This window comes from Pogona vitticeps, chromosome 5, assembly GCF_051106095.1.
Source record: "Pogona vitticeps strain Pit_001003342236 chromosome 5, PviZW2.1, whole genome shotgun sequence".
In the NCBI taxonomy this organism is placed as follows: Eukaryota; Metazoa; Chordata; class Lepidosauria; order Squamata; family Agamidae; genus Pogona; species Pogona vitticeps.
This window is the reverse complement of record NC_135787.1, coordinates 120,830,157-120,855,697: the sequence shown is the minus strand read 5'-3', so window position 1 is coordinate 120,855,697 and position 25,541 is coordinate 120,830,157. Positions and strand designations below refer to the sequence as shown.

At 39.5% G+C, this 25,541-nt stretch overlaps 1 protein-coding gene across 2 annotated transcripts in view; it reads right to left on the bottom strand.

Annotated features, from left to right (window-relative positions):
* Positions 1–14,754: 14,754 nt before the first annotated feature.
* Positions 14,755–25,541, bottom strand: part of TBC1D22A (TBC1 domain family member 22A) — a 190,577-nt gene continuing 179,790 nt past the window's right edge. Inside the window, exon 13 of one of the 2 annotated variants that reach the window (XM_020796989.3) lies at positions 14,755–18,161. In XM_020796989.3, coding sequence (XP_020652648.3) covers positions 18,033–18,161 — 129 coding nt within the window. In that variant the 3' untranslated portion in view covers positions 14,755–18,032. Of the gene's footprint in view, positions 18,162–24,215; positions 24,303–25,541 lie in introns of those variants that run through there. The other variant, XM_078394394.1, reaches the window with a different exon arrangement.

Here is a 25,541-nt window from a genome sequence, read left to right as displayed (position 1 = left end):
CGCTTAGGCGCAATCGTGTCAACAGCCCGGGTCATCTCCTTATTCCATAGGGTGACCTGAGCTTCGACAGGAGCGCCGACCATATCAGACGGATAATCCCCCAGAGCATTCAGGAATCCATCTGGATCCATTAGTCTCCGAGGGCGGATCATCTTAATAGATCCCCCACCCTTGCACAGGGAAGAAGAAGCTAATAGACTAAACTTGACCAGGAAGTGGTCTGACCATGACAATGGGGTCACAACCAACCCCTCCACATCCAAACCACCATCTTCCAGTCCCGTTGAGAAAACCAGGTCCAAGGTATGGCCCTTCTCATGCGTTGGGCTGATGACACATTGAGACAGCCCCATGGTTGTCATGGTGGCCATGAAGTCCTGAGCCGCCCCAGTCAAGGCAGCATCGGCGTGAATGTTGAGGTCCCCCAGCACCAACAGCCTGGGAGTCCTCAACACCAGGTCCGAGACTACCTCCGTCAGCTCAGGCAGGGAGACTGTTGGTACGCAGCAGGGTGGGCGGTACACCAACAGAATCTCTAACCTGTCTCGCAAGCCCAACACACAATACAGGCCCTCGAGACCTCCTCTCAAAGAGATAGGAAGCCTGGTCAAGGAGATAGAACTCCTATAGACTATAGCAACTCCCCCTCCCCGACCCTCCGAGCGACCTTGGTGCTGGACCGAGTACCCAGGCGGACACAGCTGGGAGAGGGGAACACCACCCTCCTCTCCCACCCAGGTCTCAGTAATGCACGCCAGGTCAGCCCCCTCATCCAGAATTACATCATGGATGAGGGCAGTTTTATTTTGTACTGACCTGGCGTTCATCAACAGCACCGTGTGGCTCGAGGGTTTGCTGATATGGTCACCTGATACCATCTGGTTGGGAGTAGGACTAGAAGAGGGGATAGATGTAAGATATCTAACCTCTCTTCTCCTACGCGGGCATGTTCTACCCCCACTGCCATTCCTTCCCCTACCCAGCACCACCTCAATGGCTGCCCACTCCAACGCCCTCCCCCCTTCCTGTTCCATTAGATCCGCTGTGGGTCTCTTCTTAGTTGATGGCAATTAAAAACAATTTAAAAAACATTTAAAACATATATAAAATAAAACATTTCTAAAGCCCCTTCTCTCCCCCCCCACCAAGTCATGTGGCTCATGTTGAGAGGAATGAGGCAGCCTGGAGCAGCAGGACCTGGTCCTGCAGATACAGAGGGGGCCGAGCAGCTCTTCTGGAAAAGAGGGCTGGCATCCAGCAGGGGCCCAACCACAGTCCACTGCCTCTCACCCAGTGGCTGTGGCCGGCCGATGGTCCCTGGCTTCCTCCTCACGCAGGCACGGTGGTCTGGTCAGGTCCCAAAAGCAGCTCTGGCTAAGAGCTCTCTCTCTCCCTAGGCCAGGGGGCTGGTGTTCAAAGGGGATGAGACAGCCGGAGCAGCAGGACCTGGTCCTGCAGACACAGAGGGGGCCGAGCAGCTCTTCTGGAAATGAGGGCTGGCATCCAGCAGGGGCCCAACCACAGTCCACTGCCTCTCACCCAGTGGCTGTGGCCGGCCGATGGTCCCTGGCTTCCTCCTCACGCAGGCACGGTGGTCTGGTCAGGTCCCAAAAGCAGCTCTGGCTAAGAGCTCTCTCTCTCCCTAGGCCAGGGGGCTGGTGTTCAAAGGGGATGAGACAGCCGGAGCAGCAGGACCTGGTCCTGCAGACACAGAGGGGGCCGAGCAGCTCTTCTGGAAATGAGGGCTGGCATCCAGCAGGGGCCCAACCACAGTCCACTGCCTCTCACCCAGTGGCTGTGGCCGGCCGATGGTCCCTGGCTTCCTCCTCACGCAGGCACGCTGGTCTGGTCAGGTCCCAAAAGCAGCTCTGGCTAAGAGCTCTCTCTCTCCCTAGGCCAGGTGGCTGGTGTTCAAAGGGAATGAGGCAGCCTGGAGCAGCAGGACCTGGTCCTGCAGACACAGAGGGGGCCGAGCAGCTCTTCTGGAAAAGAGGGCTGGCATCCAGCAGGGGCCCAACCACAGTCCACTGCCTCTCACCCAGTGGCTGTGGCCGGCCGATGGTCCCTGGCTTCCTCCTCACGCAGGCACGCTGGTCTGGTCAGGTCCCAAAAGCAGCTCTGGCTAAGAGCTCTCTCTCTCCCTAGGCCAAGTGGCTGGTGTTCAAAGGGAATGAGGCAGCCTGGAGCAGCAGGACCTGGTCCTGCAGACACAGAGGGGGCCGAGCAGCTCTTCTGGAAAAGAGGGCTGGCATCCAGCAGGGGCCCAACCACAGTCCACTGCCTCTCACCCAGTGGCTGTGGCCGGCCGATGGTCCCTGGCTTCCTCCTCACGCAGGCACGCTGGTCTCGCAGGCACGCTGGTCCTGAGGCTCCCTTGGGATCCCTTTTATCATGGGGAAGCCACTGGGGGCTTTGGGACCTGGTTTCTGAAGGCCATACATTGAGGCCCAGGAAGGCCATATAAACGTATCAATAGATAAGGGAACACATTCCTCCAGATAGTAAGCTGAATCTCTGGGGCAGGCTAAAGGGGAGTTGGGACATTTTACGTATATCTACAGGGGACCAATAAATTTGTAATTCTTGGCATCATTAACCAATAGGAGGCAACATCCTAATTTTAGGAAAAGCTGACCAATGGAATTGTAGAACTTTATGGCTCTTTGTTGTTATAAAATACAGCGATACCTCAGTTTACAAACGTCTTGGTTTATGTAATTTTTGGTTTATGAACTGAAACCCATAGATAATAATGCCCTGGTTCATGTTTCTTTCCTCCCCCCCCCCGCTGTATGAAAGGGTTTCCTAGGACGCATTGCGCCTGGAGGTTTCTAGTGCTGCCCCCATTTCTAGTGCAATCCGCGTTTCAGTTTATGAAATTTCTACATTATGTAATGTCCCAGAGGATGCATTAATTTCATAAACCAAGGTACGCCTGTATCTGTACACTGTATTTTCGGTATGTTCTCTGCTTTTAAGAGAAGTCCCAGCTGACTTTGTATTGCTTTCAATAAAAATTGGACTTTGGTTCAGCTGTTTGCGTCTTGCCCGATTCCTTGCCAGAGAACAAATTTTACACCTATAACAGATAGATGAGTTGGGCGAGTTTCTAAAAATTGCCACAAATGGGATAATTTTATCAATGGTGGTTATTTTCCAAAATTAAAGGTTTGTCCTCATCCTGCAGCCTCCAACAGCTTCCCCACGAGAAAGGGGTCACAAAGGAACTTTAGGATCTTTATGGTGGTATCAGAAATTTTTAATGTCTGAAAAATCACCATGGGAGATTGACATCATAGGCCTTACACAGTATGCGTTCTGCAACAGGATCTCAGCCAAAGTTTTGGATAAATATTTATTTCTACCATCCAGCTGCTAAGACATAAACAAGGAAGTGTTCAGTAGCTGAACAGGCATTTCCTATACTTTACAAACATCCCCTTAATGTTTACTTTTCAGAGTTAACAAAGCAGATCTGGGGGTCAAGAAAAAACCACCTCCTTGCGGATAAAACCTGCCCATCTTAATCTGAAGCTCTCTTCTCTGTTCTGTCACAGATATAAAAATAAATTGGTGGCAACTTAGAACAGGGCCTTCTCCACTGTAGTATCCTCTCCATGGAACTTCCTTTTGGAGGAACCAGACAAGCTTCTTCGGTGTTTGTCTTTTGACAATTAGTTAATATGTTGTTTTGCTCAGTGATTGAAGAGCTATTTTTTCCTAATATTTTTATTTTATTATTAAGATGCAAAAAGAAAAATAATGAAAACAGGTGTTTCTGTACAATTCTTGCATAGCAACAGTACCTGGCATTTGTGTACATGACTTATACTCTACATTTTGTACTAAACATTCTGTTCTGTACTTTATATTTACTTGACCTTTTGAAATATATGCTCAGGAAGATGGTTAGCATACAGAATTTAAAAAGAGACAGAAAAAAAATGATCAATGTAATACTGGATAAGGAAGGACAGGAACATACAAACAAAAGGAAACAAAAAAAATAATGAAAACTTTTTATATCAGCCTTTACAAAAAGAAAGAAATTGAGCAGGAGCAACAATGGAACTATTTGGACAAACTCTCGGATTGGAGATTTAGCTCTCAACAATTGGAAAATCTAAATCAATCAATCACAACAAGTGAAATTATGGAAGCGTTGAAAGAACAGAAAAATGAAAAAGCCCCTGGACCAGATGGTCTTACAGCTGAATATTATAAAGCACTGGAAGAAAGTCCACATTTCAAAAAGTTAGTAGATTATATTGAAACTAGAGGGAAAATTCCGGATTCATGGAAAGAAGCGCACATTTCCCTAATACATTAAGTAGGGACAGAAAAAAAATTAAAAACTACAGACCAATCTCTCTTTTGAATGTTGATTACAAGATATATATGACCATCTGGGCAAACAGATTAAATAAGGTACTTACAGAAATGATACACAAAGACCAGACAGTTTCATCTCTAAAAGGAAATTATTGTCAAATATAACGTCGATAATGGACAATTTGGAATACTATGGAATACACCCAGAAAAACAAATGATGTTGATTTTCCTAGATACTGAAAAGGCCTTTGATAATGTCAACTGGGAGTTTATGTTGCTGCAATTGAAGAAGATGGGAGCAGAAGGAATTTTTCTAAAAACAATTGAAATATATACTAAACAGAAGGATAAAATCAAAATCAATGCCCAAACAACTGAAGATACCCAAATTGAACAAGGCACAAGGCAGGGTTGCCCCCTTTCTCCATTACTATTTATTCTAACATTAGAGATTTTGAGTAGACCAATAAGAGGAAATACTGGAATTAGAGGCCTCAGAATCAGGGGAGGAGAATTTAAGCTACAAGCATGTGCTGATGATTTAGCAATAATATTAGAAAAACCCTTGGATAGTATAGAAGAATTATTAAGAACTATAGAAGAATTTTGAGCTGTAACAGGTCTTAAAGTAAATTACCAAAAATGTTTTTTTACTAAAAATATAAGAAAAGAGGACATTGAAAAATTGATAATGAAAACTAACTTTGAGGAGGTACAAAAAGTGAAATATCTAGGAGTTATTATCACAAAAAAACCCCAAGCAATTTGATGAAAGAAAATTATCTTACAACAGAGAAGGAAATACAGAGAAACTTGGAGGAATGGAATTAGCTACAAATCTCAATGATGGGAAGAATCGTGATAATAAAGGTGATGATTTTACCAAAATTGCTATTTTTGTTTCAAAACGTACCAATTTCATTAAACTATAAATACTTTAAGGACCTGGACAGCCTGACCTCGAAATTTGTATGGAAGGCCAAAAAACCAAGAATAAAACTTAGAACATTGCGAGATTTAAAAGAGAAAGGTGGTTTAAGACTGTTGAATTGGCTATTATATTATAAGGCATGTGCTATGGTCTGGATAAAAGAATGGATAACATTAGAAAATCAAAGAGTGTTGAAATTGGAAGGTCATGTTTTAAAAATGGGTTAGTATGAATATGTGTGGTATGGAAAATTCAAAGAACAGACACATGTCTCAGAACATATTGTGAGGAAAGCATTGTGTCTAGTATGGCAAAAATTTCAAATGCAAACTTATAAGAAAATTCCAATATGGGCAGCACCAACAGAGGGATTTACATTGAAAGTATTGAATTAGAAGGGAGCTTTACTCACATATAAAGACTTGTTAACTAAAGATCAAAATATGAAAGACAAGCAAGACCTAGAGAAACTGGGTCTAGCTACAGATTGGTGGGCAATGCTAGAACTAGAATCAAGATATAAAAGGACAAAAACATGGGCTTTTTTGAGGAAAAAGTTCAGGTGAATGAACCGTGGATTTACACTAAAGAGAAAATAATCTGAAAAAGTATGCATATCTATTAGAGTATGATCTAGAGCAGTGGTCCCCAACCTTTTCCCAACCGCAGACTGGTTGGGGGTGCGTGGTGTGCCCATAGGGGCAGAGCTCACATGCATGCACATGGGGGCAGAACGCACTCACACACATGCGTGGGGGGTGCTTGTGGGGGGTAGGATCTCTGTCCATGGCCCAGTCCTGGATAGGCAGCGGACAGCTGCCGGGTCACGGACTGGGGTTTGGGGATTTCTGATCTAGAGGATGAGAGGGTGAAGGAGGTGATGGTAAAATGGGCAGAAAACTTTGGATATGATATTGATATTGATGAATGGACAAAAATGTGGAAAGATAACTATGTGGCATTCACACAGAACTGGTGTCCCCCCCCCGAGCGAAGTGAGTGTGATCTGATGATGACTGACCCCTGTCAGTCCCCTTGTTATGGTTGGATCACCACCTAATTAAATGCAACCTCTCAGTGGTTCTCCCTCTCCGCAGGGAACAAGGACCTATTTTAATGGTCTGCCCTTGAAGTTTACTGGATTCTAGGATTTCAGGACTCCATGAGAGGGATTTTGGCTGATCTGACTGGCGCTCCTGTTGATGCTCTGACTGATGGCTGGCTTGCCATCGCTACCAGGGCTGTTGACACTATCACTCCTAAACGCCCTCCCAGTTGCAGAGCTCGCTCAGCACCCTGGTTTAACCAGCAGCTGAAAGCTATGAAGCAAAGAAGGAGAAGGCTAGAGTGCATGTGGAGATGAAACCTAATGGATTATATTTGAAAAGCTGTCAGAATCGCGACTAACCTTACCAGGGTGAGGGCTGCCAGTCAAGCTTACTTCGCTGTCCAGATAAGCGAAGCTTTAAATCAGCAGGTGGAACTTTTCCATATAGTCCATGATCTATCTGGAATTGGTCTAAGTGATAGGCATCCTACTAGTATTTCACCTGACAAATTTGCAGCATTTTTTTAAATCTAAAGAGGAGGCAATCGGCTAGGAGCTGTCTCCTTTTTTGAACACAGTAGATCGAGCAGAGACGTCCAGTGCTCCACCTTGCCCAATGAGACTTGATCTTTCAGCCTGTGATGCCAGATATGGTGGACAAAGCGCTTGACCGCTGTTGTGCCTCCTCCTCCTCCCTTGCCCGGCCTGGCTAATCAAAGCAGCCAGGCCTATAACAATCGAATGGGCCACTGCAATAATTAATGGGTCTCTCCAGGAGGGCATGGTTCCCCTTGCCCACAAGGAGACACACATTAGGCCCATTAGGAAGAATGCAAGTTTGGCAGCGGACGATATTGGCAATTATAGGCCCGTCACCAATGTTTCTTTCCTCAGCAAAGTGGTAGAGTGGGTGGTGGCTGACCAGCTCCAGGCCCTTTTGGAGGAAGCCAATGCCCTGGATCCATTTCAGCTGGGCTTCAGGCCGTGCCACGGCACGGAAATGGCATTGGTAGCCCTGTTTGATGACCTGCTGAGGGAGGCCGACAGGGGCAAAATGTCCCTGTTGGTCCTTCTTAATATCTCAGCCACCTTCAATACCATCAACCATGGTATCCTGAGGAGGCTCTCCGAGCTGGGAATTGGTGGTCTGGCACTAGCCTGGCTCTGATCCTTCTTGGAGGACCGTCCCCAGAGAGTACAGCTTGGGGAAAGTGTATCAGCTCTGTGGAATTTTAATTGTGGGGTTCTGCAGAGCTCGATTATCTCCCCAATGCTGTTTAATATCTACATGAGGCCACTGGATTAGGTCATCAGGTGGTTTGGGCTTTGTGTCATCAGTATGCTGATGACACCCAGCTCTACATGTCCTGTTCTCCAACAACAGTGGATGCCATTTCATCCCTTCAGCACTATCTGGAGGCTGTACTGCAATGGATGCAGGAGAATGGACTGAGGCTGGACCCGGACAAGATGGAGGTCCTGAGAGTGGGTGGCCCCGATGTCAGTGGTTTGGGGAACTCCCTCTCTTGGGGGGGGTGACTCTTACCACAAAAAATTAGGTTCGCAGTCTGGGGGTCCATCTTGACCCAGCACTTACCATGGAGACCTAGGTAGCGTCAGTGGTCCTTACCACCTATTTTCATCTTCAGCAGATTGCCCAGCTGCGTTCCTATCTTGTTGTGGGGGCCCTCACCACTCTGGTCCATGTGCTTGTAGTTTCCAGATTAGACTACTGTAATGCGCTCTACATGGGGCTACCTTTGAGATTGATGTGGAAGCTTCAAATGGTGCAGAACGTGGCGGCTAGACTTCTTACTGGGATAAGAAAACATCAGTATATCTCCCCTACTCTGGCTGCCCTGCATTGGCTTTCCGTTTGTTTTTGCATTGATTTCAAAGTACTAATAATGACATATAAAGCCCTAAACGGTTTAGGACCTCAATATCTGGTGGAACGCCTTCTGCTGCCTAGATCTACCCAAATCACTAGCTTTAGTCAGGATGGGCAGCTGAGGCGCCTACTGCCAAGGAGGCCTGAAGAGAAAGAACAAGAAAGCGGTCCTTCTTGGCAGTGGCCCCTCACCTCTGGAATAATCTCCCCCCCCAGAAATTTGTCTGGCTCCTTTGCTGGGTGTTTTTAAGAGCCAACTCAAGACCTGGCTCAGGATCAACCAAGACACTTTGTAAAGGAAAGCTGGAAGCTGATATATAAATGGGCCCAGGGAAGGACAGGAATTTAGGGGAAGAATTAGTTTATGGCGAATCAGTGCTCACTAGAATCCTTTGATGGTATTCAGATGACCAGACGATGGCAAAATCTCTGATCTATAGATGTAGTAGGGATGTTTAGTTCTGATGTTTCGTAGTTATTATTGTTAGGTTTTAGTTTTTGTTCTGTACATTGGTATGAATGAAAACAATAATTTTTCAAAAAGAAAAAGAAAAAGAAAAAAGAAATATATACTCTGCTCATCCTAAATTCTAATTCTTAGTCCACATTTTTACTCTTTTAACATCTATTTTCGTATTTACAAGTATTTTACAGCATTATTTCTGCACTGTTTAAATAATCAAGAAGAGCTAATTTTTGAGCTCCTACTGTTGAGAGGTGTTTGGTTGTACCTTACTGGTTTATCACCTATTCTGACAACAAAGAAAGAAAAATAATTATTTGCTTCCCTGCCATCATTTGAACCCATATTCTTGTTTTCCTCTTGATGGCATTTGCAACAATCCCTCTTCTTCCTCTTCCATGCAAAAGGTATATGCTACAGCCATATAATTGCTCAATCCAGCCCAGTTTCACTATCTCCCTTTGTTTTGGGGGAAGTCACATAACAAGTGGTTTAGTTACTGTTTTGCCATATTTACCTAAAAATGTCTTTATCTGGGTCTCATTTGTCCCCAATAACTGCAAGGGCACCCCCTCTACCTAGAGCAAATGCACACATTTGGCTCCTTTGCATTTTTGGCGCGCACTCTAGTAAGACTAAGTTCCTCCAGACTGACCTGAGAATGTTTGGCAATGAAATAGGACCAGATTGGCAGTAGGAAGAGTTTTCCCTTACTTATTTGAGCTAGATTTTCCAAAGTGTTCTTCAACTGGACGTGCTTAATGAGAGATTCTGGAGAAGTAGTTATTTCAGTACTCCAAAATGATATGACTGGGGAGATTCCCAGATCCTTAGATTTATGCAGATAGTGTTCAGAAACTACAGATGGATTTTGCATAGAACCGTCTCTTTTTTGTTAATACTTGTTCTCACAAAAGGTACCCTGTGTGGTGTAGTGGTAAAGAGCGATGGACTAGGGCCCTGGAGAAAAGGGTCTGAATCCCAACCTGTAACTCATTGGGGAAGTGGAACTGGTAAAACTGCTCCTTAAATATCTCACTTACCTTGAAAATCCTATTAGGGTAACTGTAAGCCAGTTCTAACTTGTCAGCACATAACTACGACTGTGATTACACTGATAATGCAATTCAGCTTTGCTACAGCTTGATCCACAGCTTATTTTCTGCTTCCATTTACTTGGAGTGATCACACAGGGCCCCAGAACCAATGACCACATTGGCTCCTCATCCATATTTCAGCTCATTAGCATTATGGCACCTATTCCTGGCTCCTTTGCCTGAGTGTTCTGGTGGCAGTGCTGGTGGTGGTGAGGTGAAAAGCATTTCTGCCCGCTTCAGCTTGTTGATCCTGAACAGCAGCCAGGGCGACTGCCACACCTTTGCCCAATTCAGCTGCTAAAATAGTGTGGCAGAGGCATGGGTCATATTGAATCCCCAAGGGACTGGCAGCAAGGGGTGTGAAGAGGTGAATTACCAGCACAAGAGCTTGAACTTCGATCTATAGGGTGAACACAGCTTAGCAGGGGCCATGAAAGGATCTGACCACTGGGGACAGGCTATTGGGTGCTTGGATGGTGCTGTAGACTTGATGAGAGGTGAGGGAGGATGTGTCCCATGTGAGTGCCACTTCTTTTATTTTTCACTAAAAATATATATATATCCTGCAGAGGTGATCTAACACTATACTGGTACTTGTATATTAATGCAATGACTCAGCACTATACTCCTTTATTATATATATATTCAGGGACACTTGGGGGAACAGCTCACACACAGAAGGTGTTCCTGCAGTTCCTAAGCATCACATCCCAATTGCCTAAATCACCACAACACCAACCACAGACATGGCTCCTGTTCATTTGCAGAACAGAACAGCTGATCACATGGGGGGAAAGTCTGGCCAAATTTTTCTGGAAAAAGTAGAAGCCCTCAACAGAGGAAAAACTCCAAGTCAGGAGCAAAAAAGGCCTTACTGATTCAAATCGGCATTTGTGTTATGGAATCAGTAAAAAATAATTCTAATTCATCCATTTTTTAACCAAACAAAATCCTGTGGTATTTGACCATGTAGTCGTATTCTAACTTGTCCTCACGTTGCTTGTTAAATGTCAAGCCACACAGCCTAGAGTGTATAAAACTTCAGTGTAAATAGAACTTGAAATGGCAGTTTTAGGCATGAATGAATGTATGAATGAATAGCAGTACCTTTTATATTTTTTGCACTAGATTTAGTTGATTGGTAGTGTTTTTTTTTTATTTCCTAATGGTGAACTCAATATTTGTGTTGTATAGGTTGTTCTGCTTCAAATACAACTCCATTCTCTGTCTGCTATGTACCAGTAGAATTTTAAAAGCCCAGCAAATGTGCATTGCAAATACAAATAAGTATCAAGATGAAACACATCTATCAAAGTAGGTTCTTCAGAATTTGCTTTAATTGTTATAAAAAAAAGAATAATGTTCTTTAATAAATCTGTGTTTCCTTTGTATATCCTTGATACGACCCTGCTGGTTAATGGATACCAGATAATTTGAAATTGAAAGACTACTGTCATTATCTTAGACACAGACACTTTTGCTATCTGTACACCAGTTCCTAATAAACAAGGTTTATAGAGTGAAATAATAAATCACTATATGCATGAGCAGCCCCAAATAAATGATTAATGTTATTATTTTCTCCTTAGAATTTGATAAACCCATATATCTCCTTTGATTTCTCTCAGCAGTGCTCTACAAATGCCGGATAACATGATGGCTTGCATAAAATGTATTTTTAGTAGAGGAGGAAAAAGAAAGAAAAGAGCTGGTTTGGGGGATTTTGTTACAATAAAAAAAGGTTAGGGGGAATTTCCATGTGCTGACATGCATCAGATATTTCAGGTGACTATACTTGAAAAAGAGATTAGTAACGTTAATATACTTTGGTTACAGCCCAAAGGAGAAGATGCTAACACAACTAGTTTTCCAAATTTTCAGCTGGGTATTCTTGAATATGGAATACCCAGTGTGATGTAATGGATAGAGCAACAGATTAAGTCTCAGGAGGTCTGGGTTCAAATCCCCGCTCACTGGAAACTCATTGGAGGGTATGGAAGTGGTACACTATTTAAATATTTCACATACCCTGAAAGCTCTGTTAAGGCCGCTACGAGTCGGTTCTGACTTGAGAACACATAGAAACAATGCTTTAGTATAGGCATTTAAAGATGGGCAGCACAATCCTGCCTTATGTACCTATACAGAAGGTAAAATTCTATTGAACCCTTTCTATTGACCTTCTGCTTGTGCTGGTGTGCTACAGAGCAGCTTTTGTGGCACAGCAGCATTCTTTCCAACAAAAGGCAGGCATTTTGCATTCAAACAGGAGGCATTCAATACCCCAGTTCTCTTCACACCTCATTCTCAGGATGAGAAAACAGTAGAGGTAGTAATAAGCAAAGAATTAAAGAAGAGAAACTCCAAAGTGTAAGTTTGCCATCCTATAATCACACATCTGGAAGCCCCACTGAATTTACTAGTTCCAAGACACTGAATAATAAAATAAAATAAAATAAAATAAAATAAAATAAAATAAAATATTATAATAATAATAATAATAATAATAATAATAATAATAATAATAATAATAATAATAATAATTTATTGTCATTGTAAGTATATACACATACAACGAAATTCACAGACACCCAGAGACCAGACACATGCACACACATAAAATTCCCAAACACTCCCCACCCACTAAAAGTCCCCCACTAAAAATACAAACATCTACACCGCAGGCCAAGTAACACAGTCCAACTAATTATTCACTACTGGTGGTCTTTAAGCTCATTATTATTTGCAAATATAGCTCTGGGATAAAGAAGTACAAGGGATTATATGTCCCCTTCTCTTGCTACACAAAATTGTAGTTTTTGCAGAGCTACATCGGATTTTTGTTTAATGTCTTAAAGGGGTCATATGGTGAAAGTAGCCATCCAAATAACATAATGAGTATGTATCTGAGCACAGCTGGAATTAAGCTACAATCTGGTAGATGTGTTTTCAGAATTGTTTACGTTGCATTACTATAACAGACTACAATTTCCAAAGTAGTAGCTGTGTTAGTCTGTCTCAGCATGCTAGCAAAAGTAAAGGGAGAAAAGAGAAAATGTAGCACTCTAAAATAGATTTATTTCAGTATGAGATTTCATGGATCAAAATCCACTTCTTCAGCAATAGGGAGTACGAACAGATGCCCCCTATATTTATTCATGCAGGTGAGATTCACATTCAGGAAGAGGACTCTCAAGTTTTTAATTTAACAGACTCAAATGTGACTAAAATGGGAGCAAAACACATTGCATTCCTTCAATAAAGATACTGAAATATCACCACCACTCTCTCTACAGGGAATATCCAATTTATGAATTTGACCTAATGCAAAAACAGTTTTCGTTTTCATTACAAAGCCTCTCCCACTCCAACAGTTTTACTATCACAGTCTAAAAGCTTCCTTTGTCACACCCAGTTACTATAGAATTGCTCATTTAGCACCAGTGACCATCTTTATTAATTCTTAGATGTAGTTTATACAAACATACACAAAGACACAGAGACCTGAGCACTTAACATTTTATTGTAGAGTTCTCAAGTTAAATACAAATCTATGGGTTTTTCCATACGAAATTAAAGACTAGTGCAACTAGTTTGTTACAATATATTTGAGATGTACAGATAATTGTAAGATAGTTATATTCTCCCTGGTATTGTATTTACACATTTAATATACTGCTTAATATTTACATTTTTAAGCATAGACCATAGATATATATTGGTTACTGTACAGTTCTTACAGATATTAGTCAAATTCTATTAGTTACACCTGGAATTGTAATGCAATCATCATAACTTCTGGAGGTAAATAGCCTCAAGTTCTGAAATCAACATAACCATGATGTTTCACAGTTTCATGACTCAGCACATTAACAGAAAATGTCTAAACTTGAGGACATTTACCTCCCAAAGTTTTACTATTTGTGTTATGCCAGCATAAAATCCCGTTAGGATTTTGATCATTAGTAAATATTGCATTCATCACAAGAAAGCCATCAGGATTTCCCTACAAATTCTTATGAAATTACATATTAGGCTACATTAGCGAGATGTACTGCTATCTTTTCTATGCTGAAAAATATTACCATAATAATATCTATATTAGATATGAAATTATGTTTAATGTTTATACTTGTAATAAACAGATGTGAAATGGTAGAAATATTTCTTTCATGTAACATTGGGTTGGGATGGCACTTTACTTGAGGTAAAAAACTAGCAAAAATGATAATCCCCTTTTAAGAGAAAGGTAGATAGGGAACAAATATATATACCCTGAAAGACTACTGTGCTTGTCTCTCCAGATTCTTTTTTGCACGTGATATTTTTAAATGGGAAGCATTACATAACTGAATGGAGCTTGGAACTTATAATACAGTCACTCAGATCATTTGCCTAAGGAACCACTGTCTTGGGGATTTTTTTCCGGCACCTTAATAGTGCTTGGTTACTCTAAAGCCAAATCAGTTGTTGAACAGAGAATCTGGGACAGAATTACAAGAACATTTAAGTTTCCTGAATAAATATAGTGCCTTAGGCACTAAGATATTTGTTTCCTCTACAGTATTTCACTACTTTAACTTGCCTTTTGTGCTCTTGAAGGGGAGGCATCATAGAACCCCTTGTCAGGATAATCATGTCTCTCCCTGTAATAGTAGGGAAGTGGAAACTGTGAGGCATGTTCTTTTCTACACTGTAAAGAATTTCTTTTATTAATTCTTCAAAAATTCCCAGTAGAGCAGAAGAATCTTACACTCCGCCTTTCAACAATGTTGGGGTTAGGGGTGCCGGATTGTCATGTAGTTCAAAATCCATGCACAACACTTATGCCCCCCAAGCATAACTACAAAGCATGAAGAGTTCTCTCTCTCTCTCTCTCTCTCTCTCTCTCTCTCTCTCTCTCTCTCTCTCACACACACACACACACACACACACACACACACACACAAAAGAGAGAGAGAGAGAGAGAGAGAGAGAACAGTTCTTTCCATTGGGGTTATCTTCCATAGCGCTGACAATCCTTTCCATACAGTACCATGTATAATGAGTCTTAAAGGTCTTTATGATCCTCTGATCCAGAGGCTGAATTAGAGATATTGTTTTTGACGGCAAGGAGACCACCTTCACGCCTTCAGTTCAACACTCATGTGATTCTGGGTGGCCAAGGGCACAGTATTTACTGAATAATTATTTATTATATTGTAATTTTTATTTATTTATTTATTTAAAAACGGTGTGTAACCAAAACCATGTTGTTCAGACCTGTACAATTCAAGAGAGAAATGTATATCATTGTTCCTTTCTGATCAAGTCCTCCATATTACTACTATCTCAGTTTTGGATACTTGTGACATAAATATTACATACTATATGAATGCAGTGTTTAGCATAATGTATATTGCACATTTTGTTATGTTTTGTACTGTACTATTTGTTTGGGCTGGTCTTTAACTTCAATAACTTCAATTTCATTTCATTTTAATCACTCAAATGGATCTTACAGAGGAAGTTTTGTTACTGTTGCCCAGGCATTTTTTGCCAAGTGGCAATCTACACTACACAGCAAATTCTTCTCAATCCATTCCTCATAACTGAAATTATTAGGTTAATAAGGTATTTTTTTAAAAAAATCCTAATCTCTGAATGCTGCAATTTACTTTTCCTTCTCAATTGTTAAATAAAACATTCACTCTAATTAGTAGGCATCATGCATTTTATTTTTCAGATTATGTTCTGTCAATGGAATAAATTTTAGACACATTATGATGCTTTGTAATCATAAGAAATAACTGTTACTAAGAAATCATGTACTGTACTGAGCTTAAATTTAGAAACAATTTAAAACTGGAGTAAGACACATACTCTAAGAACTGCAGACATAGCGAATCATGCTACAGAATCAAATTTCTCCTCTATATTATTATTAGTTAATAACCTCAGGAGAAGTTGAAATCATGTAGCCATGCCTGGTAGCACTATATTGGCCCTGGACTTCCACTGCACAGAAGACAAGGACAGCAAAAACAAGTATCCTCCCCTTCATGTAATGGCACACTGAGATATCCTAGGAAACGGAACCCCACCAGACCATCTTTACAGTCCATCCACAATCTCGAATCTTGCCTCCATTAAGGGGGGCATCTTGTTTGTCATCAAAGGAAGAGAACAATTGGATTTTAATAAAGCTATTATGCAGCCATGTGATGGTAAACAAGGGCTTCAAACCGGAAGGAGACCATGTTTCTTGGTTACAGTCCCAATCCAATCCAAATGCATGGCTAAATAGTAAGACACTTGTAAATAATCTGCTGGTAACAATACCTTAAAGAAAAGAACCCTTCAGAAATTTTTGCAGCCTTTTAGGGAAATGCACCTATCAGATTTTTATGCTGATCTTCCCAAGTCACTCTAGTAGAAGGGGGAGCACATAAACAGCTCCACTGCCTGTAGTTTTCATACATTCAGGTATCTCTACATATGGCAAGCAGCATTAGGTATGTATTAGCTAAAAAGGCATTAAAAAGAGGAAAAAGAAACAAAAAAGAACAAAAAGGCACATTGGAAGAGCTCTTGAAATTATTTTGTTCCATTTACACATTATAGATTAGCCAATGGCCACACTGATCCAACCTGTAGACTTAAGAGATAAAAAGTTTTTCACCGGTCAGGATGGAGACCTGCAGCCTTCCCAGATGTTAATGAATTCCCACTATTCCTGGTCCTCAAAATCTATCATATATCATCCTTGCTTCAGTAGATCCATGGTTGCATCAGCGGGTGCTGCAAGCCTTCTTACAGAAACATCTACCAGGAAGAAAATTATGAGATACCCTCCTCAGCAGCATGATAGATTCCCATACGTACAAGATTTTTACATGGCGAAACCCTTTTACTACTCAATTCTACTATTTAGATAAATTGGCCATTATGCTAATGAGTATTAACACCTGCTAGAACCTTTTGTTGTAAAGTACTGTACTGTAACTTCAAGTCACAAAAATAATAGTTTGTTCGAATGGCTAATTTAAAAATGTGATAAACTTCTCAAATTAGTTTGAGCAAAATGTCTCTCTATTTTATATACATGAATTCCTGCAACATATTCTTTCTTTAAAGATAAATGTCAATGTAGTTAATGAATCAGGCAACATTATCAGTGAGGTCAGCAGACTAGACCTGAGAAATCTTTACCAGTCCACAAGGACAACAGACTATAGAACTGTGGAGTCATCATCAATTCAGGATTTCAACACTGCTTCACAATCAATCAAAATTTATAATCCAGAGGGCAAGTGGCATGCTGGCTGTTGGCCATCAAGTAACTGACTCCTCCAATGCTTCTTTTCCATACTCAGATCAGCCCATCTTTGGTGGAGGTGAGAATAAGATGAATACCTTATTTATCTGTCAAGTACTCCTATCATGTTAGAAAATCAAGATAAGGCAAAAACAAATTAAAACATATTCTTCGTGGTAAACTAAGCCTTGGACTAGGGGGAAAAGTCTATATACTGAAAAAGAATGATAGTTTTCAAAGCATTAAATTATAAAGATATAGATATGGGAGAAGAAATCTCTTTTATAGTCAACATATTTCAGAAAGTAAAATGAAATATTTTAATGAACACTATCTGTGCATCACAGTGTTTTAGCATGTGTGGATATCTTGTGTTCATTTAACTTCGAGATGGTGTGTTCCATTAAAATCTATGTTACTGGGTTTCATTCTGTAAACAAGCATAACACTAAAGATATTTAAATATTTTCTGTTTCAAAACAAAAGAAAAACAAGCCCATACAACCCCTATGTGACCTTACTACCCAATTCACTTGTTCTCATTTTCAGTGCAAGACTGATTATTCCTGTTAGCTCCCAAGCACACCAGACACCGGAAATATTTCCATGAAAATAATGAACATAATCGACTGGGAACAAAACTCTTGGAGACAAGACAATCAGTCATTAGATACCAATGAACATAAAGCACTTCCTTCATTCACACAATAATTCAATTATTAAATGAAAAAGGGGAGCATAATGAAAACAAAATTGGATTTGCATCTTTTCTATGGGGACTAAACAAGAATGCAGACATTCAAGCCAACAGAGTCTTCTCAACAGCTTGTGTTGCCCGTTTCTTTGGTAATCCACTGATCTCATAGCCTTTTTCCAAACCATAATGCTAAACTTTGCATAAATATGGCCAGAATAATGAAAATGATACTATTCCACAACAAGCTGATTGATGGTGTGCGTTTTCTTGTTCTTTCATCTCTTGTAATGATTGGGAGCGTCTGCAAATGCAAACTTCAGTCTGTAAGCTTCTGCCAGGAGAACACTGATCTCCTCATTTCCCCAGTGCATTGTGGGTAAGTTCTGTAAAAAGATAAGGAGTTCCTTTGGGAAAGAAGAAGAAAAGGAAAAAAATCAGAATACAGGAGATTCTGCAAATATCTCAGTATACACTATGCTGATTATTTAGCTACAGCAATATAAACATTCAATCAATCCAGAACTGCCTGTTATTCAGAACTGGCTTTTTAAAAATTATGAAAAGACCTTATGCTTACAGATACAGTATATTAAAAATGTCAACATAATTGTATTTGATTGCATGGGGCACACTCATGACGAGAACAAACAGTCAGAATGTTTCCTTGTGAGTAACTCATATAACTTGTCCCTTGAGACACCTATATAAATACAGTAATTAAAAGGGGGGAAAATGAACAGAAAATTCAAAGACAATAAAATAGCTATGAAAATGAAAGCAGTAGCTGGGCGTTAACAGCTATAAGAAAGGAGAGTGGGAGAAAAGAACACAAATAATTACATTACTTTTATTTTCATCTTTCCCAGTTCTTATTTCCTGTTACAGTATTTACTTATCTAGATTTTATCTACATCTTTATTAAGGAGTCCCTCTCTACTTTTTCTAATAGAGGTGAGCAAATTTATTATAACAAAACTCAAAGAAGTCTGTAGAATACAACAAAAATGAATAATCTTGGATCAGTTATTACTTCAACCATCCACGACAGAGAATCCTGGCCTGTCTATTTTAAAACAACAACAAAGATAACATATATGCAAGAACAATGGTGTAATTCTGGCATACAAGCAGTAATCATATTTAATTCACAATGTGTATAGCTGATTTGAAAATATTAATATTTAAGTACTGGGAAATGGAAATCCAAGCAAAATAGCATTCCCACCCATGCAGCAGCCAAAACTTCAAAGGTGTTACAAAAGAAAGTCCCTTAAGAATTGTCTATTTACTAATATTAAAACATGAACGGAAAAATCATAAACAGATTTATTCATGGACACGTGCAAAATGGAAATGGATTGGAAAATCAAATTAATCCATTCTTAACTTGAAACACATATACATTATTATACAACATATCCACTCTCCCAATTTCTGTGATCTGTTCACCACAGAAAATATCCACATATGACCACATAACAGATAGCAACATACAGTGGTGCCTCGCTTAACGAGTGCCTCACTCAACTATGAATTCGCATAACGATGGCCTTTGCTGGAAATTTTGCCGCCTCACCTAACGATGTTTCCTATGGGGGATTTTCGCATAACGATGTTTGGGACCTTGCTTCACTTAACGATGACAGTTTTAGGTCCCCTGTTTCGCTTAACGTTTTTTTTGACAGCCCTGTTTTCGCTATTTTAAAAATATTCTAAAATGTTTAAAAATGTTTTAAATGCTTGGAATCGTTAGTGCACCTAATAAAACCTTAGTTAAAGTAATTTGGCTTCGTTCTGAGTCTTTTTGAATTTTTGGTGATTTTTTTTCACCATTGAAATGTATTGAATAGGCTCCTATTGGAACAGATTAACCGGTTTTCAATGCATTCCTATGGGAAATGGTGTTTCGCTTAACAATGTTTTCACATAACGATGTTTTTAATGGAACCAATTAACATAGTTATGCGAGGCACCACTGTATATTGCTAAAGCACCTGCCTGCAGAGCCAGGATTCAGGAGTTCTATTCCCCCTGTACCTCCTGGTACAAAAAAACCTACAGAGGTGGCTTTAGAGAAGTGCACAATTTCAGAGTGCCATCAGGAGGAGGGACTGGTAAATCTTATTAGAACTATACCTAGAAAATCCTGGAAAGGAACACTGTAAGTAGACAGTAACTCAATGGCACAGATTCCATCTTTTTCTGGTTTTGCTCCTTAAACATTTCACTACAAGGGGACCAGGCTCTGGAATTACTGTGACTGCCGCCACAGACTTCAGTCATGTTGCACAGACGTGGTTTGCCCATGGACGTTCAAGGAGCCTATCATTTCTAAACCCCACTTGGCTTTGGGCAGCAGCAATGTCAATACAGACATCATAATCAGCTATAGCAGCAGTTCTTAACCTTTTCTTTACCATGGACCCCCTTTAAATATCTTTTGTTGCCCCAGACCACCAAGATTTAACTCAAGATTTAAAACTCTAAAGTGCATTAAATATGTATTTAAAGTTTCTCATGAAGGGTCTCATCAATAGATATTCCTTGCTATAATGGTGACACTTCTTAAGATGACTGGAAGAAGATTCATTTTGCTTTGAATAAGATGCACCCTCATCAACAGCATCAGTTCTTTTACATTTCAGATTCAGCCAGCAATCCATTCTGAGGCTCAGCCAAAATATATACAGTAGTTATGAAAGCACTGTGATAATATAGAAAAGTCATTTTACCCAACAATAACCAAATGGTTTTATTAGCAGAAACTGAAGAAACATGATGACGAAAGTCCCTTGCACTGACACTGATTGACTCTGACTCTCTCTTCTTGTGGCTTCTGACTGTCTGCGCAGTAGCAAGAAATGTTATGGTGCTGTCTCTCAAACACTCAGTGTTGTTCACTTGCATGTTCTTACCATGTGCAGAAATATCAAACAGTTATTTGCTATCAAACATTTATTTTTATAACTTATTTTTAATGGAAGTGGTAGGTTAGAAAAGCAAATGAGCACGGGAAATTAAGATTTCTTTCTTTCTTTCTTTCCTTCTTTCTTTCCTTCCTTCTTTCTTTCTTTCTTTCTTTCTTTCTTTCTTTCTTTCTTTCTTTCTTTCTTTCTTTCTCCAGGAGTCCACGGACCACAGGTTAAGAACCTATGAGCTATAGTACTCAGATACAGAAGGGCAACAGAAAATCACCATCTTGTATTTTCCAAGTACACATGTCGGTGCTATACAGAAATATAAAAAACCCTTCAGCATGCAGCAGGCTTTAGATGCCCAGAAGAATCTCCTGGCTGAAAAGTCAGATAAGGACTCTGGAATGCATGCAGCATGTATGAGGCAAGGAAAGCCCACAAGTGCATAAAATAGATGAAGAAGATGAACATTCAGATTCTGAGATGAAATAAAGTTCATTGGCAAGGATATGTTGGTCTAAAAATTTTTTGGGAGGTAACAAAACACAAGAATCCATCTGAGATGGTATTTTATGCTACTGTGCTTTAAGGAACCAAAGATCATATAGATAGGTTAAAAATGCTCATCCCAGAGATGATGTGCATTCAGCTCAAATTCAGAGTAGACATTGTCTAGAGGGACGGGGTAAAATCAAATAAATAAATAAATAAAAATAAAATAAATAATCCTGTCACTCATCTCGAGTTAAAGAAAGTACAAAAATTAAAAACAAGAAAAGGCCTTAAACAATTAAGTGATCCAACTGTGTATACTGTTTTTAAAGATGGGATTCATGAAGGCATCAGTAAACTCAAATATTTCAGATATAAATGTTGCTGGTTCCAAACTGACAGGTATATTAGCAACTTGACCAACAACAACCTCAAAAGTAGAAGCACTGAAAAAAAATAAGTGGGTGATGGGAGAAATTTAAGAGTTAATGGAAGAAAAACAAAAAAGTAAAGATAACATCAAATACACAGAATGAAACAAGAAAATCTTTAAAAACTGGTGGTCCAACAAAAACAGAGAAACTAAAGAATATCCACAACTTCTTGAAAGTGCATTAAAAAGGCAAATTAACAGCAGTCATATTTTTAAAAGCTAATGCTGACTACTGAGAGACAGGAACAATTCTCTTATACCTGACATCAAAGATAAAAATAATAATATGTACTGAGCACATTATACAGCTGTTTGAAGATAATAGACCAACAAAATTTATTGTGTTAGATATCAATACCAGACTGGAAATATATAAATCTGAAATGCAAAAAAAATGACAAAGCTCCTAGACGTTGTGATATATTTACAGATGTACTGAAGCTAATAGAAGATGACTCATATTTTAGTGAATTTTTCCAATCATCTACAGAATAGGAATTATTCCTGAAATTTGGTTAAGACTAAACCTTTATTAGATTACCTTAAAAGACAATGCCAAGGATTGTAGTGACTACATAATAAGATCCATAAGTTATTTGCTGAAAGTTTTGTTTATAATAATAAACAGATGAATTTACCAAAAAATAAGAAATAGATACACAATTTGAATTTAGAGAAGACTTGGGAAACAGGGAAGCACTATTCAGTATAAGTTTACTTTACTATTTTTAAAAAAGCCGATGACAAAATCCAATGGAACAAAATGATGTGTTGGTTGAACAAAGGTCTGAATTCAAGATATGTTTTTTGTAACTAGTAACTTGTGCCAGCATCAAACAGCTGAAGAGCAGATGCCAGAAGACCTACAGATATGAAAAGAAGTACAAAGGTATATATTCTCAGCTGTTCAATCTGTAACCTAAGAACATCTTAAAAAGCAAAGCAAAGCGTGCTGCTTATATACTGCCCCATAGTGCTTCAAGCACTCTTTGGGCGGTTTACAATTTAATTATGCAGGCTACACATTGCCCCCCCAGTGAGCTGGGTACTCATTTTACCGACCTTGGAAGGATAGAAGGCTGAGTCAACCTTGAGCCGGCTACCTGGGATTTGAACCCCAGGTGGTGAGCACAGTTTTAGTTGCAGTACAGCTAAACCACTTTAAGAAAAACACTTGCTGATTTAAACAATGGCATCATTGTCAATGGAGAGGTTACTGATAACTTTCAATTAGCATAGTGACTTAACTGTTGTTGTTTTGTTGCACATGTAGAAGGCAAATCACATATCATTCAGCTGCTTCTAGCTGGCAATTAAGGAGTCGTTGTGAGGACTCATCCATTGCCAGTTAGAAGTGGCTTAATATTATGCTGTTTACCTTCTGTATGCGCAACAAACCAACAAGAAGTCAGCAACAGCAGTTGGTCTGCAAAGAGTGCTTAGTAAAGTCAATGAAGAAAGTAATAAACACAGTCTAAAAATTAATTTTAGAAATACACTTGGTATTCAAAAAAGAACATGTAATGCAACTGAGGATTCAAAATGTAAGTATAGAATTGACAAGTATAAGTACTTTTGAATTTGGAGTTTGGCTGAAGAAACTGTGGGATTAAATCTAAAAAAACTGAGAAAAGAGAATGCCCACAGTATGTCTATTAAGACGACTACAACACAAAAACTTGCAGCTGGCTTTGAGAATGCACAAGGTACAGTGCAGTGTACTGTACTCTTGGTTCTTCTGAATGAGAAGGAACCATAAAGCATTTGAACTGTGGATTTATTGCAAGACACTTGGAATTTCCTGGATCAAGAGATGATGAATGAAGTACTAAAGTTAATTAATAAAGATCAAGAATTCATAAAACACATAGAAAGCCAAATTATTTTGCTCATGTACTGAAAAACAAGTACAGATTGTCACAACTGAAAGGTAAACTAGGAAAAGAAGTACAGAAAGAAGAACATCTTAGCTAAAAACCCAACAAAACATTAGGGCAACCACATCCAAAGCTGAAATAGCTTTTATGAAGTTCAGCCTCTGGCAAGAGAGAAGCAAAAGGAAACAGTTAAGCTGTTATATTGTTTAGCATATCTTACCAAGGTTGATTCTCTTTTAGCTGCCCCAAAGATACAATGTACGCTCTGTTGAAATTCAGTGCCAACTAATGTAATGACAGCACGTAATCTCATCAGTTGCAGAGTTAATTCCAGCATATCCTGAGCAAATATACACTCTCCCCTATTATTTAACATTAAAATATTAAAAAGTTAGTGCCCTGTCTTTTAGTCTACACTACAGAATACTCACATTACTATAGTATACAAAATTGTAAATAGCACACCCTCTACATGTGAAGGAAATAGCTTTTAGTGAAAATGTAATGCATATTCATGAAACATTTGAAGATTTCAAAGTTAAGTTAAATTTGGAGGATGTGGAGCTGCATATTTTAGATATGCCATAAATCAGTGTCACTTACAAACTCCTGTTCATTTAACAGTTCTAATTTTCCCCATTCTCAGCTTATAAGAAATCCATCAATATATACAGAATGCCTTCATCATTCAAGTTATTAGATCTTGGCAGCTGGATGTAAAGCTTAACTTTCTTACTTTTCTTGGCTTACTACTCTTGACGTCTGGCTTATTCTTCCTAATAGTTGGACTCTTCAGCGGAACCTGGAAGTTTCTTGCAAGCCAACTGCCTATAAAAAGAATGTTCTTATCTTATTTTTAACCTTCCTTTCACATTCTGTGACCTTTTAAACCAAGAGATCAAACAAAGCATGAGTGTGATTCATAACAAAGATTCAACTATATGTATACAAAAAAAGGTCAATCCAGACACCAATGAGAATAGTTAGATCTTTTTCTGTTTCTTTCCCTTCTACTCCTTCACAAATACAGTCTAATGCATCATTAAAATATCTTTTCATGCCTCCATTTCCATGTAGCACATCTGTGATGCCCTGAAAATGCTGCCAACCTATAGAACACTTTCAGTATCTGGGACTGAGACCCTCCATCTCCCTCAGTATTATCTCTCAACTGGCACCTTTTAAAATTGATCAACTGGGGCTGACAGTTCTCAACAAGATGAAATTGAGAAGGTGAGAGTTTGACATAACAATATTCCATTAATCTTTGGTAAAAGAGAAAGATATATTATCCATATGATTAATTTCACATTTTTCAGGAGAAACAATTTCATGGAAGACACTGCCTTAAGATATAAGAAATAATGCTAACATGCTTTTTAAAAATCCTCTTTTGTATGTCAAATGACATAAAATGCAACAGAGAGCTCTTTAAAAGAGCTGCACAGTATTTTGAACAGTAAAATAACACACACAAATCTCCACAGGAATCCATCTACAAGATATTTTTAACTTCTCAATCTTAAATGTAAAAATGTCATAAATGTCTATTACTTATACTGTATGGTAAAATGAAATACTGTGTAAGTTTACACAATATAGTCTCATGCATGTATAAATCTTTTATCTGAGCTAATACCATCTCTACTACAGTGGTGCATTGCGTAACAACGATAATTCGTTCCAGGAAAATCGCTGTTAAGCAAAAACATCGTAAAACGAAATTTAAAACCCATTGAAACGCACTGAAACCCATTCAACGCGTTCCAATGGGGTAAAAACTCACCGTCCAGCGAAGGTCCTCCATATGGCGGCCATTTTCACTGCCTGTATAGCGAGGAATCCATCCCTAAGCACAGCAGGGAGCCATTTTAAGCACCCAGTGGTCATTTTGAAAACCCGACGATCAGCTGTTTTTGATCGTCATAACGCAAAAATTGGTTCCCAAAGCAGGAAACCAATAATCGCTAAGCAAAATTCCCCCATTTAGACCATCGTTTTGCGATTGCAATTGGGATCGCAAAAAGATAGTCATAAAGTGGATTCGTCGTAATGTGGGGCAATCGT